Here is a 16,398-nt window from a genome sequence, read left to right on the forward strand (position 1 = left end):
CGTCAGCACGCCGGCGGGCGCGAATCCGTAACACTGGTGTCAGGTCGTGCGATACAAATTCATCGCTCTCCTCGCGGCACTGGTATCGGAGAACAGGAAAACGGGCTCTCCTGTCTCCGGCTAAATTCACGGGAATCGGTCCAGGGGTGAGAGAAGCGACCCCCGATTCCCTCCAAATTACGAGCGAGCGAAATTAACCCTTCACGAGAAGCAAGATGGCGTCTCAAGGCGAGCGGGAGCCGGGGGTATTAGAAATGGATGTAGAATGTGTAGGATCCATGGTCCAGGATGGAATCCCCTTGCAGGAAATGTTGATTGTGCAGGAACACGGACTCGCCCAACTGAACCCAGAGCCCGAAATGGGTGCGGCAGCGGCCGCGACACCTCCCCCCCCCCTCTCCACCAAAACCCTTCCCCAACCCTTGCCGAAACGGCTCAGCTGAGTGCATCCGACATAGCCCAGCTATGCACCATTCTGGCGAACATGAACGAAAAAATGGATACATTCACAAACGAAATAAAACGCATGAAAACTAAAATGGAAACAAACATGAAGGAAGAAACGAAAAAGCTCCGGGGGGAGACGCAGAACATGGGCCGATGCCTGCAGGCGGGCATGAAGGCCGTCAGCAGGGAACTCAAAATGGCGACTCCACGTATAGGAGCGAACGAGCTGGAAGGGGGTGCAGCGGCTGACAGGCCCGCGGTGGAGGCGGGTGAAAAAATAATTCGGGGAACGTGTTGGGCGAGGGTCGTGACAGAAGAATCGACGGTGACCAAAAGGGAAAAATTAAATGGGGAGACTAAAACGTGTGAGACGAGACACGAGGTGACGACAACGGAAATAATAGTGGAGACAAGGGAGGTAAAGGGTGAAGAGTTGGCAGTGACTGTAGCCGGGAAGGGAACGATAGAGGAGAGACTACACGATGAAGACGGGGTAAGTAACGCACACACACACACGGAGGTAGTGGAGGATAATGGGGGTGAGCTCGCGGAGCGTGTAGGGACCCAGTGCGAGCACCTGGGTGGCCTCCTCCAGGAACGAGGGGAGGGAGTATGCCCCCTTGAGGCGAGTCACGACCAGGTGAGTTCGGTCGTGCTTTGCGAGGTTGAGGGGACGGGTGCTGTGAACGGGTGCACGGAAAGCTTGGGGGGTATAGAGGCCCCGGAGACCCTTGTGGGGACACGAATCCCCAGTATGGTTGTCCCTGTGTGTGTGGTGCAAGGTGTGAGTGCGTCCCCGTGTGTGGAAGCGACCCCGTGTGTGAGTAGTGTGGTGGCGATGGTGCCAGAGTACATGCTTCCCAGCACGCCGAGTGTGGATGGGGCACCGCGGGTGAGTGCCCCCGCGTGTGTGGGTGAGGAACCGTGTGTGAGTGAGGCCGTGTGTGTGGATGAAACGGCCAGTGTGGATGAGGCACCGCGGGTGAGTGCCCCCGCGTGTGTGAGTGAGGCACGGAGTATGGATGAGACACCGCGGCTGAGTACCCCCGCGTGTGTGGATGAGGCACCGCGGTTAAGTGCCCCCGCGTGTATGAGTGAGGCACGGTGTGTGGATGAGGCACAGCGGTTGAGTGCCCCCGCGTGTGTGAGTAGTATGGTTTGTGTGAGTAGTGAGGCACGCGTGAGTGAACGGCCGTGTGCAAGGTCGCTGTATGCAAGGGAGACCGTGTGTGTGAGAGAGCGGTATGTGAGGGAGATGTCGGTTGGCATGCGGGAGCACGCAGCCGCATCTCCCGGTGTGAATGTGATGGAGTGGACTGTGTGCGTCGTAACACGCAGGTGTGTGTGGGTTGAATGGAGACGGAGACGGCGACATGTAAGGAAAGAAAGCCGAGCAGCGGCTGTAGTTGTTTCGGGGACCGTGCCGGGTTCACCCAGCAGGGAGCACGAGGTTCGTGCTGTGCAACGCACGAGACCGCCACGTGCTCGCTTGCGAGAGTGAAGTCCCGGTCCGGAAACGCACGCGGTGGATTTGCCGATCCCGCGGACGGACAAAGTTTAGGCAGGATTTCGGATTTGGACCGGACGCGTTCTCCACGCGATCGTGTGTGTTAAGCTCCAACGGGCAAAGCACATGTGTTCGCGTGGGGAACCCCTCGAGACGTGGGGCTTGTGTTTTTTTTTATGCGCACGGTGACGCCATGGCTGCACGTGGGGTTGGAATCCGGCAGGAGGGGTATCTCTGCCGGATGGTACCGTCCAAGGAGGGACGAGGAACACGTGCAGCTGCATGACGTCACGGGCAGGTGCAAAGTGCGCGAGCTCTGAGTTTCCGCGCTGGTGCTGCGCATGTAAAAAAAAAAAAAAAAAAAAAAAAAACAAGCCTCACTTTCGGGTGCACAGGATTCCTGGGCAAGGGGTGGAAGACCCCCTTGACCAGGGGCACAGGATGGAAACTAGTTAGGGGGAAGGGTTAGCTTAGCTAGACCGGCTCCATGGGGCAGGGGTAAGTCCTCATGGGGTCCGTGGAATGGATTAGTTGGAGGGATTTAGTGAGCTTTAGGTTGGGAAATAGAACGATTTATTTTGAAGACAGTGACAGACTTGTGAATGTGTAGAGGGGACGTAGCTTAGCTACGTAGTGTTAAAAGGAATGTGCTATAGTGTAAGGGACGACGTGGGAGCACGAGTTAGTTAGGGGACGTAGTTAGAAGGATGGCAGAGTTCAGTGGTGTGTGTGTTGAAGAGTTGGTGAGTTGTGAGGTGAGTACTTGTTGAGTGAGTGAGGCCAGCGGGTCTGTGTGTATGGAGCGAATGGGGAATGCATGGTGCGATGAGTGATTGGGGGGAGGAGTGACTCCCGCCCAAGGGACCCCCGGGGTCAGTGTAGAGTGAGTTAGGGGGTTAGTCAAATTTACAAAATGGAGGTCGTTTTGCTGTTGGTGGGAATGTAGGCTCGAAACCCATTTGGAGGGGTGCAGGAGCCCTGTTGACGGGCTTGGGAGCGTGGCTGCGAAAGGTGAGTATCGCTGAGTGGGTACCCCGGGCACCAGGCTAGTCGGCCGTGGTAGGCCAAGGGCCCATGGGGGGCCGGGATAGCGTAGTGGGCACGGGTGCGCCTGCTTGGTGCGGGGGCCCGGGGCGCCATTAGCCGCGTGGGCAGTGTTGTGGGCAAGGGTGACCCTCGGAAAGGGGCCTGGGAAGCCAGCCTGCCACGTGTGCGTTTCAGGGGAGGTGCCATGGGGGGCACTTCCGGTGTTAGGGAGCTGGTAGGCTCGGAGGCAGTGTAGTGCCCGGGGTGCCATAGCGGGAGATTCGGCAGAGGGTCGTGCCTGCCAAAGGGAGCCACGTGTCCCAGCCATGAGACCGTGTGAGGGCACGGAGAGAAAATTGGGGGGCGAGGCCCGAAATTGTGAGGACACCAACACAGGCGACGGGAATCTGGGTTGTTAGAACCAATAGTTTAAGCGAGAGGCGCTTGTTGAAAGCCCCGGGGTAGTTTAACAGTTAAATGGTTAGGGTAGATTAGGAGATGTACCCCTCCGCACCATCCATCCCCTCGCTGTCGTTGTGGGCCGCTGGACCCACTTGGTGTTAAGATCGCCGAACTCTGGGGAGGCCATCCTGAGGCTTCGTTGGGCCTCGACACAGGACGTTAGCTCTCCCTTATTCCCCTCCGGGAAGGGAACGTAGGGGTTGGGAGTAGGCTAGGTGACAGGATAGGTTAGCCGAACAAGGAAGATAAAGGGGGTTAGGGGACGATTTATAGTGGGGAAGTAAAAATAAAAACAACAAAAAAAATAAGTTGGGGTTAAATTGGTTTTTCACAAATTAAGGGAGTGGGTATGTACAGTGACAGGCAAAGGTGATAGGTTGGGAGGGAGACAGGTAGGTAGGTCCGAGCCCACCTTCCAAGTGGCCAGCACCACCGCACTCCCTCCACCAACCTCCACTGAACGGCAAAGGCTGGCCAACTTCATCGGCTGGCCGTGTTTTGCTTCAAGGCAGAGGCCGGCCAACTTCATCGCCAGCTGTTGTTTTGCTGCGGGGCCTGTGCCATCGGCTGGCCGTGTTTTGCTTCAGGGCCTGTGCCGGCCCACTTCATCTGCCGGCTGGCTGTTGTTCTTCAAGGCCTGTGCCGGCCAGTTCATCTGCCGGCTGTGTTTGCCTGCTACCTTTGCCATGCCATGCCCACTGCCCAGGTTCACCAGCCCCGTTCAATTTTTGCTTTGCCCCCCCCCCCTGTTCATTGCCATGTGCGCCAGGATCAAGGCAACAGTTTGCAAGCTACGAGAACTGCCCTGTTGGCAGCTACAACACGGGCCTGCAGTGGCAGCCCGTGCACCGTGTTTGTGTCCATCCATCCATCCGTTGTGCTCATTGCGTGTGCCACCTGAGCTGGCACGGAGACTGCGTTTGTGCAGCCCATGCACCGTTGTGGTTCACTGCGTTCAGTTCAAAAGGGAAGGCCTTGGACTGCGTGTGAGCAGCCAGCCACGTTCCCTGTCACCTGCATTGTTTTGAGCCAGAGACTGCATGCGAGCAGCCTGGCTCCCTGTTAACTGCTTTCTTTTTGCAGAGCTCATTGATCCTGGGCCATGGTTTCGTGTAAAATTTGTAAGTTAAGGTTAAGATGTACTGTAAATATGAGTGCGCCCCCGGCATGTCTGTCTAGCGCCGGCAATTTTATTTAAGTCGTCCGTGTGAGTGAGTTTGTTTAGGTAGTTACGCAGCCCTCAGGTTATTTATTTTGGGGACACGAATACCATGAATGTCGCACTCAGGGATCCGTAGGTAAAATGTACTAGGGGAAAACTACACATGATGGCACACGAAAATTTGACGACTTGGGACGAGTCTGTAAAAAGGGGAGGGGGTAGTGTTGTTGTTACCAAATTCGCAAACCACCATTCAGGTCCCTTAGGTGAGATATCTCGGTAAGTACATGTGTAGTTAGGCCCAAACCCGTTGTCTCGTGGGAATACATGTCATTTATGCGTGCTGCGACTCTTCAGGATAGCCGTTTTTCTTTTACTATCTTTAATTTGGACCAACCGCCATTGTTACAACCACAACATCAACCACCCACCGCGGCGCCGCTTCACGTCACACCTCGCAACCGTCGCATCGCCACCGTTCTTGCGCCGCTTGTGGGTACCGGTGTTGGACTCGTGCAGGGCGCGCGCCGAACAGCGTGTACAAAACCACGGATTTTCCACTTCAAAAACGGATCAAAAACGACACACGCCCACTTTTGTTCCGTCCAATCGGTGAGCGAGGGGCGATTTGGCCCCGCCCCCAGGGCGTTGGAGGGCGATCGCTATATGCAAATTTATGGATCAAAAAGCATTCACGCCCACTTTTTCTCGGGCCAATGGGGAGCGAGGTGAAAGGTCGAAGGGAGGGGGTCAAAGATGAGAGAGCGAAGCCACGGGGCTTATATAAGCGACCGCGTTCGTCAGTCAAGTGAATGAGAGAGTTAAGACTTCGCGGGCGGTGGAGTTGGGAAGAAGAAGCAAGAAGGAGTTGGTCGTCGTCGTGTGCGTTGGAGTCGGAGCGGAGGGGACGGAGCTGTGGAGAGGCGGCGAGGGCAGACGAGGGGGTGCTCGCGTCGTGCAGGGAGCTGCACACAAGGGAGGCCGACGGCGCGACCTGGCCGAGGTGGAGACGCTCGTCGCGGGACTCGAGGCAGAGTGGAAATCCTCTATACCCTGAGCATCAGCAACCCCCTCCTGTTTCCCCCCGCGCTGAGATAGTGCGACCAAGGGGGCCCCTTTCCCACCCCCTACCAGACACTGCCCGCGAGGCCCGTGGAGTTGAGGCACCATCGCCGCTCCGCGTCTCATCACCAGACGGGTAGGCCCGACCCGGTCTCGGCCTCAGGCCCGCCTCATCCTTGAGGGTATTCTTTTCCTTGGTTTTGGGTATGTGTTGTCGGCGCCGTCTGTGAAGTAAAATTGTATAAGTGTTGCCGTGTGCTCGCGTAATCGGTATTAGATCTGCACTGTGTTTTCACTTTTATGTTTGCTTTTTGTGTAAATTGCATTGTGCTTTTCTTTTCTATGTGCTTTTGGTGGAATTGTATATGTGCGCTTTCCGTTCATCGCGAATAAATGTGCTTTGTGTTGAACTGTTTCCCGCTTCGCTTCGTCATTTCTTTCATTGAATCCTCATCTTGCTTCACGTAAAGGGTTGGTAGTGGGCTGAATACGCCCGATAATTAATCGAACCGTCGAGGTCGACGAATAACACCGCTCGGTTATCCCGATAGTACGGAACGGGTCGCTTAAGTGGCCCGTGTCCGAAGTCGACCTGCGGCGAGGTGCGATCGCCCGGTCTACCCTCCGTGTGGGTACTTAGGTAGGTCGAATTTGGCGAGCAACCCTATCCCACGCGGGGGCTGATTGGCTCGATCGCGGTGAGACCGAAAGGTCCACCCGTGACTGGTTCCCGGCGTTAGTCCGAGAGGGTCACGACTGGATTGTCCGTCCGGTGGGCGACGTGCCGCGATTCGAGTTACGTGGCCGTCAGCACGCCGGCGGGCGCGAATCCGTAACAATATACACATATATATATATATATATATATATATATATATATATATATATATATATATATATATATATATATATATATATATATATATATATATATATATATATATATATATATATATATATATATAAATATATATATACATATATATATATATATACATATACATATACACATATATATATATATATATATACATATACATATACACATATATATACATATACATATATATATACATATACATATACACATATATATATATATATATATATATATATATATATATATATATATACATATACATATACACATATATATACATATACATATATACATATACATATACACATATATATACACATATATATATATATATACATATACACATATATATATATATACATATACACATATATATACATATACATATACACATATATATACATATAAATATACACATATATATATATACATATACATATACACATATATATACATATACATATACACATATATATATACATATACACATATATATACATATACATATACACATATATATATACATATACATATACACATATATATACATATACATATACATATACATATACACATATATACATGTACACATATATATATATATACCGGGCGTATAAAAAAATAGTGGTAGATAAAAACATTAGAAAGGAAACTAGAGGGGAGCACTCGGGAGAGTGCAAAACCTCCGCCGCCAATAATGCTGGGTCACTCAAGTGAACCTTATATCTTATTCATTAAATATGATGTCAACAGTGCTGACAGAGTTATAGTTCTTTTCTCCAACATTTTTTTTTTGGGGGGGGGGGGGTTGGAAATCACTTAAAACATGTAGAAATGCAAAAATATTTTCTCACAATTTTTTTTTGGGGGGGGGGGGGACCAAGTCCAAAATCTAATGGCATGATCCTTGGACCATACCTAACCCCCCCCCCCCCCCACCAAGTTTCGTCGAAATCCGTCGAGGAGTTTTTCCATAATACAAAAAAATTAACATTTTCACGCTCACGCTCACGCCAGGGGTATCGCTATTGCTCTCTGTTCTTCGAACAGGCGAGCTGAAAAGCACACATGTTGTCATGCAGAGACTACGTGTCTGGCTTTTCTCTGCACCCATCATTCTATTTAGGCAGGAAGCTGCGACCCCCGTCATCCTAATCAGGAGTGTGCCTGTGACCCCCAGAATCCTATTTAGGTAGGCACTGCATTTTTTTAGGGAGTATGGTGCATCCTAGACTGAACACTGCATAAAGCCCTGGACTTCATTGCACGGCCTGCGAGCCACTGACGGCCTAAAGTGCAGCCTCTGACATGCAGCCGATAATACACAATTGTGAAAACACCCCATCATAATCCAACATAAATGCTATCAAATTGACCCAATGGTTTCAATTGAGTGTTACAACGTGAAGCATAAAAGTAACATCCTACATCAGGATATGGTTGCAATATTCAAACAATTACGCTTGCAGCCCAGTTAACCACAACGGAGAAGAGTACGTAGAGGCGGGGCCTAATAGCAGCCATTATGAAGTCCTGCAGGCGGTGTGGCAGCTCTCACACTGATGCGTTCTCGGCAAAAGTGGCCCCTCCTCTCAAAAAAAATTGTGAAGATCACTGGCATAAATGGTCATCTTCATCGTCAGGGGTTAACGCAACTGGTACTCAGGTACTCATGCGTGGTTAAATTTTTTTTAAATGCATGTTTCAGAGATGCTAAGAGAGCTCAAAAGGTTTTCTCAGCTTGTGTAGGTAACATTCTTCCATGATAATTATAATATACTACGATTTCAAAATTAAATTGTACAAAATTAAGTTTATAATTGTAACATGATAATTTATAAGTTGTATTTCAACATAAGATGTAAAAAAACAAAAAATATGAAAGCAGAACACATGAACAAAGAGGAAAAAGAAGAGGTTCAGTAGCGTCAAGAACGAAGAAAAGAGCACCTTGTGAGTGTCTCGTCTGGAGCGGGCGTTCTGAGAGAGCACTTATAGAGGAGTAAGAAGCATACAAAGCTGAGAGGCGCTTTAAAAACCGGACTAGCGATTGGGAAAGCAGACGAGCGTGCTCGAAGTTGACGTAGTTTGTTTGATTTTTTTCATGAGTACCAAACCATTTCTGCTGGTACTCACTGGAGAATCTTATAAATAAAAATTTGTGTGAACCCCTGTTCATAGTACTTGTGCAAGAGGGGAATGGTTGAGGGGTCAAGTAGGAAACAAAAAGTTTGATGGAATCTTGGAGGAAGTTAGAAAAGGAAAAGGACATTTGGAGTAGATAAGGAGCAAGGAACAAAAGGAGGGGGAATTCGAAAATTGTCACTTCTATACATCCTCACTGTATCCAAAGACCAGTGTTTGTTTGTTTGCTTGTTTGTCGTGCTACTCCTCCTACAGCCCTGGCCCCATTACATCCAGACTTCCGACATAGGATCAGCATGACCCCAATTAATTTATAGGGGTGTGTTTAAAAAACAAAAAATCTTTTTCGGTGGTCTTTGGAGTGGGGGGGGGGGAGGGGTGGGAGGGGGAGGGAGGAGATGCAAATTCTCCATGTAAATGTGTATCGTGTAGCGCCGCCTCCAGGTGGGGGAGGGTATTACAAGTCTCCACCATTTTCAGTACAGTATTGCTGTCCCCACATTTTCCAGTGCAGTGAGGTGTTTTTAATTATAAGCAGTAGGTATGTTTTTGCTTCATGCATATAACCCGGGTTATTTTTTTGCCCATACAGAGCTGTCAGTTGACTATACACCACCCAAATAAAGGTATGCATCAGAAGAACATGTTGCATGTGTGGAATAAGATCACCCGTCGGGCGGGTACTCTACTAGTATTATGTATATGGTCCCCAAAAGCTTGGAACAAGAGGCAGAGTTAAAGAAATTCAATCCGACATGAAGGGTGGAGGCTAATACCGGTGAGGAAATCGAAGACCATCATGTCAATCACGTCCAGCAGACGCGTGCCCGAGTTGTATGGAGGCGTTTTCTTGACTTGCTCACAGTATTCTACATTCAGCTCCCATCTGTAATGATCATAACACAAATAATCCAGCTCATGAAGATAATCCATCTAACCTCAAAGCATGGCCGATTGTTCTCCTTATGACTCACTCTGCTTTCTTCCGTTTGTTGTATGAGCGTCTCCACGGGTTCCGCCATGTCTTGCGCTTGGCGAGCAAATTGTCTGGCAGGAAGGCAGCCATCGAGGCTTCGAGCAAGTCAGGTCGGCCACAGAGAGAGTGTTCTGTGCTACAATAGTATGAGCACTCGCCGTAGAAACACACATTGTTTGCTAAAATGGCAGGGCAAGGTTGGAGAAGAGGAGATGGTTATGATAAGACAATGTGACGGTTATATCATGGATTGGAAAGTGTGGGAATAAAGAATGTTCACCGGGTGAAATGTAGAACGTTTTCAGTAACTTCTTCTCCTGCGTCACATCCCGAATCTCGCTAGTTATATTGATAATCCTTCCAGCCACTGGAGGAACCCGACGGAAGTCCAGAATCCTGGTAGACATGAAAAGTCCATAACATGACATTCGTAAATTTTTACTTCAGGCAAGCATGACAGCATTGTTAGGAAATATCTACTTATTACAATCATAACTAGAATGGCACTTGGCAGAGCGGATATCTCCACCAGGCTGAACAGTATACGATGTGTATCCTACTGATAGGCCGGATCTGAATCCGCACCTGAACCAAATCTAATTGGCTTGTTCTTGTCATCGACTCAACTCATCCACCAACTTTTGTCATAACCGGTCCATAACTTTTTGAGATATCGTGCTATATATCGTTTGTGTACCTATCACTCAATGGTGAAGAATCATTTTTTTTAAATTCTAGTATCTGGATCTGGATCTTCACCAAAATCTAAGGAACTCGTCCTTCTCACACACCCAACATGTCCACCATGTCAACTTTTTGAGATATCCTGCTCACAAACACAGACAAACAGGACACACTTCGGTGGTGGAGGAAAAAATTGTAGAATTTTTAACTTCCCTCTGTATTCCATACACTCACCCCTTAGTGTGACCTATTTTCTCCCACTTTTACTGAACCCCGTGCCATCCATACCCTCTGATTTTTAAAATATCTTCCCACCCATGTGCCACCCTTACTCCATACATAACAAACTCCAGAATAGTTTGGGAATTTTAGCAAATTGTATTGACCATCTGTGAAAAAATTGCTTACCAAAAAATTTCTTCAATAACGTATTCATCTAGGTGTCTACTAACACCTATCAATTAGTGCAAACCCAAATCCTTGTGGAAAATTCTGTGGAGGCAATCAAAGTTCGGGTGCTCAGAGGACCTGCGCGAAAAAAAAAAATCGGAAAATTAACTTTTGCCAATATTGACTTGTGGGATGTCTAACTAGGGGTTTTTTTGGGGTGCTGAATTGATTCCAACCATTATTTTTGAGAATAAAACACTCCTTGATCATATAAAACGTATTTTATTGACATTTTTAACAGAGCTGTGCTCAATGGAAATATTGCTTCGTCAGCTTTTACAACCTTATTCATCAAACTCCCCAGTATCTTCCTCACTCCTCTTGTCATCCAGCTGGTTTATGTTCAGGCAAGAGTTACCATGACAGATGCCACAAGCAGAAATACACTTGACTCCTTGCTTTTTACAGCAGCACCTGAGTGAGCTGCAGTCTCCCGCACAGTTGCAGCTGGCAAACGTCAGGACGTAGTCTGGTGCAATGGGGTCTGTAGAAGGGACTGGTGCATATCCTTGCTCAGTGAGTTGCCATCCATAGTCCCGGGCATCCAACGATGGACTTTGCCGAATCAGCCAGTCTCTAGTCTGGAGGTAAGCTCGGAAAGAGTGCTGTGCTGCAGCTCCTGTTGTCGGGGGGAGTTTCTCAGGTTTTATGCTCCCAGTAGCAGCTCGCTTGCTGAAGATGTCGAATCTCAAGTCTTCCAAGTCTTTGGAGGATTTCCCATTGAACATGAGCATGAAAAGATCACAGCCTGCTTTAATGATGTCACCTTTCTCAGCTCGGATGTCCCTTAACACGTCCATTGCCCTCTCTGCTTCATCAGTCTTGCAGAGCTTGCTTAGCAAAGTTGGTTTGCTAAACCCAAAAATTGCAGACACTGTATCGCAGCCAGAGAAGCTGTGCAAGAAGATGAGATACCTCCGGTATATCTCTGGGAGGGCCTCCCGGATCTTTCCGACATCGTAAGATGTTTCTTTGGCTGTCGTGAGGAAGATAGGATGGTCTGCAACATGATGAATCAGCATAACCAGGACGTCTGTGTCCTCAGCCCTCACCTCGACAGGGGACTCTCTTGCTTCATCTGGAGCTGCGCGGACGATAGAGGTGTCGGCATCATCGGAGCATTGTTGTACACCAATTCCATTCCTACTAAATGTCTCAGCAAGGAGCAGAACGAGCTGGGCTTTGATGTTTTTGTTATCGAGGAACTTTTCTCTTGCAATGATGATTTTGAGATCCAGACGAATCTGAATGTCACAGCATGCATTCTTTGTTCGTCTCAAGTGGTCATGGTCCTTGGTGGAGCTGCCATATCCGTCAAAGACCACCGTTATCCGGAGGCGATGGCTCCCCATGGACTTCACAAACCGGAGGTAGCTCTCGGCAACATCCTTCCAAGTAAGGTTAGCCTCCCACTTGACATTGTGCAGGAGCCACCCACCATCAACCACAAGGCTTGTTCGACAGGTGCCACACATGCCTTCAGGGACCTTACTAGGGCAGCCTTGTCTGGCTTTCGCAACTTTTGATTTTTGTCAAACAGAGACATCGGTTTTGGCATCAACTCAAAGCGCAGAGCTTCTTTGGTCTTGACTTCACGCTCACTGATAACAATGAGGCGGTTGAATAGCTTCAGTGAGTCAATGACCAGCTTCTTGCCATTGACTTTGGGTCCAGATCTGAGGCTTGCAAGTGATTTGACCTTGTGTTTGGTTACCATTGCATCCACAACAGTTTTCCCATCCATCTTAGCCTGAATGGCTCTGCCAACTTCTTCTGCTTGATCAGCGTTGACTTGGTCTTCGGGAGTGCTGCTGAACCCAGTTGAGAAGGACACCAGAGTCTTCTTGTCCCGTGTGGCATCGAAAGGGTTGACTTCTTCCAACCACCCAACTATGGTGTTGACAGGATCGTTATCTCTCTTCATTTGGGCTTTTTAACATCGGTGTGGACAGGTACCCCACATTTGACCATGCTTCTTTCTAGCTCTTGGTGAATGAACGAGAAGTGGTTCAGAGTCTGAACCCAAGACTTATGAGAAGACTCATTCCGAAAGCGGCCTCTGTTTCGACCACCGGAGGATTTTGCCTCACGCATGAGTGTGGTTTCTATCGTGATGTCGGTCCATGTGCCGGACCATTCATGGTCTGAGAACCTGACTGCATGGTTGCCGTACAAAGTGAACTTGGATAGAGTTTCCTGGAACATGGGACTCGCCTATCGCTGATGCATCAGCTGTGCATACAGCCTTGCTCCCTTTGCGTACTGATGGTGGCCCGCTGCTGCAAAGGTATTGAGCATTCCAATGATGCAGCCGAGATGAGATGAGCATGAGCACAAGTATAACTAACAATATAGCACTGGTTTCAAAAATGTTGTATGCGGGTTTCAGCATAATTTGAACAATCTGAATCAATTGAGCCAAATTACCGCAAAGCAGTCTGAGATATCTAAAAATGTATCATATCAATATTTTATGGCCAGGGATTCATTTTTCCTCAAATCTAATGGTTGGAATCAATTCAGCACCCCAAAAGACCCCTCAACATCCCACAAGTCAATATTGACAAAAGTTAATTTTTCCGATTTTTTCGCGCAGGCCCTCTGAGCACCCGAACTTTGATTGGCTCCCCAGAATTTTCCACAAGGATTTGGGTTTACACAAATTGATAGGTGTTAGTGGACACCTAGATGAATACGTTAGTGAAGAAATTTTTTGGTGAGAAATTTTTTCAGAGATGGTCAATACAATTTGCTAAAATTCCCTAACTAGAAGTAGAGAAGGTTGTTTGGGTGAAGAGGGCTCAAAACTATAAATCTAATGCAGTAAAACTTATCATACTTCAGTATCTGCAAGGCATTCCAAGCACAGAACTTCCTAGTTCCCTTGAGCCAATAAAAAATGGTTTCTAATTCCCTTCACAGGTCTGTTTTTTTTTTTTAATCACAACTTTCTCAGCTTTGTTGTCCCGTTTTGTCAAATTAAGTGAGGACTGGTAGGATAGCTTAGAGGTGCACACACTCACTGTCTCTCCTGGGTTTGAATCCCGACCCAGCTATAAACTGTCACCCTGGTGTTTTACAGGCAGGGCGAATCATCAATGTGTGTGCCGTCCCTCAGATGGACGTTCGACTGGATGTCCCATATGCCAAAATTTGTTGGTGAACGTTAAATATCCCACCATGTCCTTCGTGAAGAGGAGGTGAGGTTTGCCGGCACCATGAACAAATTACAAATTCCTGTTCTTACCTTCAGAAGACAATGCACCTGCAGCACAGGCGTGTCCCAGGCAAATGATATTACCCACAGCTAAGTTCTGCATGTGAAAGAAGGTCCATTGAAACTCGTGCACATCAGTCAGATTCAACCATGAAGCAAATCCCACTTGTACACCATCAAATACTTATAAACAAGTTTACAAGCACTTTCTACAAATAATTCCCATTTCCAGTGTGTGCTGGGAATGTAACATCTTCCGAACTCACAAGCAAAACTCTTTCACCTGTGCATTCCCATTAAGATCCCACAAGTTCTACTGAGTCTGATGTGCACCTGTCCAGATGAAAGGCGGCGATCTCTGCATTGTGTCGCTCAAAGTCGGAGAAGTAGAAGAAATCGGGCGGCGTCTCCTGGTCTCGTGTCTGCCTGCATCATGAGACAAGGAACACTATCTGTGGAACCAAGTGCAGCTTTGTCAAATTCTCATTCCACCACCACCATCACGAAAAAAAAAAACAATTATGCTTCAGCAATTCATTTGTTGCAGTTAGACTCATCCCAGTTGTCCGGTCCGAATCCTGACAAGCCATGTCAAAGCGGTCATGCCGGCCAACTGATTCTGGAGCTCTAAGCAAGTTCCCAGGCAAGTTTGCCACATTACCATGCTCAAGTGGAACACCCACCCGATCAAGTCAGGAGAAACGCTTATCGGTGCTGTGCGCACGAATAACTACAATGGCAACTCGAGTGGTAGTTGCTCAGACGCAGACACGTTTCATACAGGCCGCTAATCGCCCCAACCAAATCTGTCATTGAACGGACGTTTATAACTGATAGTGGTCAGAGCAACTCGAATACTTAGAGACCAAGTGCATTTGTAATGTGTATTGAAGCAAGGGGCAGGAATACAATTTCTGTCCAATAACAAAACCCAGTACGTGCCCCCGAGTAAATGAACGATTGGCGGCAAGTCCTTACCTATTTAATCCTTAAAGAATCATGCACACCACAGAAGAAAAGACCAGAATAAATTGACAAGACTGAAATATCATGGCTGCATCCAGTAGGACACATTGAGTCCCTAGTGGAGATATGTCCACAGTTTGTGCCGCGATCATAAGCTGTCACAAGGGGAAAGTGGGCATGACTCGCCCTTAGGCTCCAGACTGATGCATGCCATGTTGTCCCGCACACTTGTATAGTCTGTTCCCCCACCCTCAGTCGTGCCGCCACTAGCCCCACCCCACTCAGCTGCTATTGGCTGGTGTCCTCGAGTCTGTGGATGAGGCAACCAGCCCTGATATTTTGCCCACTTTGATGGTGCGCTTTCTACCGTGATGGTGATGTTCTCCTGTGCATTCTAGCACCGACGGCCTGTCGAGTCACTTCAAGTTACATTAAAGACAGATTACAAAGGAGATAAAACATAAAAAGAGTGTCAAGGGATAGTGGTGTTTGACACACATGTGGGGTACATATAACACCTTTCCCATCTCACAATTAAATTGCCATGTGTACGCTAATACATGCACCATGGGAAATAATTATCACAATAACATGCAAAGTTACACCCAAGAAGATGATCCCACAACATATTCATTCTTATACAATGCTCAGCTTCGGGGACTTCGGGACAAGAAGAAATCCGTGAAGGATTTGCTCTCAGGCTTGGGACATTCATCATCAAATCTTCAAGAGTAAGCACTCACATCACGAAGGTACACTTTTGTCATCAATGGCAACACAATGGTCACCGCTTAATAAAACTGCCTTGTGACCGGGGCTATCTGGTCTTATTAACGGATGGTTTTATAAACCGAGGCCTGCAGATTAGGAAACACTTTTTTTGTCACATTTTCAGTATTTGTACACATAACAAACCAAACAAAGATTGAACAATACAGTACATATGGCCTAATTATTAATTAATTGCCGAATGTGTCCGAAACTTTGGCTGTGCCCTCAAAAGATACCCGATTTCACCTTGAAATAAAAAAACCCTTCCATGTTGTCAAATCCGCACCTCTTGAGACCGATTTTTTGACGGTGAAGACAAGCCCGCATTTCAGCATTTGAAGGAGACTTCTTCATCATCATCTTCAGTGGCGTCATCATCACAATTCTGACCTGACGCATTCATATCGTTGGTTTCTGACACAATTCCTTCCAAGACTGCTTCATCTTCCTCTTCGTTGACTTCAAGTGTCACCGTAATTTCATCGTCGATGGCATCCCAAGCTTGGAACTCTTCGGCAGCCATTCCAGGAGGACGATCAATATCAGCTGCATCCAACTCTTCCTCTTGAGGCTTGAATCCTCCTTTTTCCAACAATTGATGATGGTCTCTGAAGAGACCTTGGACCAGGCTCCAGACAACACA

At 47.8% G+C, this 16,398-nt stretch overlaps 1 protein-coding gene across 3 annotated transcripts in view; it reads right to left on the reverse strand.

Annotated features, from left to right (window-relative positions):
• The window catches only part of FAM20C (FAM20C golgi associated secretory pathway kinase), a 98,280-nt gene that overhangs the window by 40,313 nt on the left and 41,569 nt on the right, over window positions 1–16,398 (reverse strand). For all 3 annotated transcript variants that reach the window (XM_085858081.1, XM_085858080.1, XM_085858082.1), the window contains 4 exons: window positions 14,352–14,444; window positions 9,948–10,063; window positions 9,666–9,846; window positions 9,468–9,577 (listed from right to left, as the gene is read on the reverse strand). In XM_085858081.1, the coding sequence (XP_085714207.1) occupies window positions 9,468–9,577; window positions 9,666–9,846; window positions 9,948–10,063; window positions 14,352–14,444 (500 nt within the window). The remainder of the gene's footprint in view (window positions 1–9,467; window positions 9,578–9,665; window positions 9,847–9,947; window positions 10,064–14,351; window positions 14,445–16,398) is intronic.

Source organism: Eptatretus burgeri, chromosome 15 (genome assembly GCF_056783735.1).
Source record: "Eptatretus burgeri isolate ZD-2024b chromosome 15, Ebu_testis_v1, whole genome shotgun sequence".
Taxonomy (NCBI): Eukaryota; Metazoa; Chordata; class Myxini; order Myxiniformes; family Myxinidae; genus Eptatretus; species Eptatretus burgeri.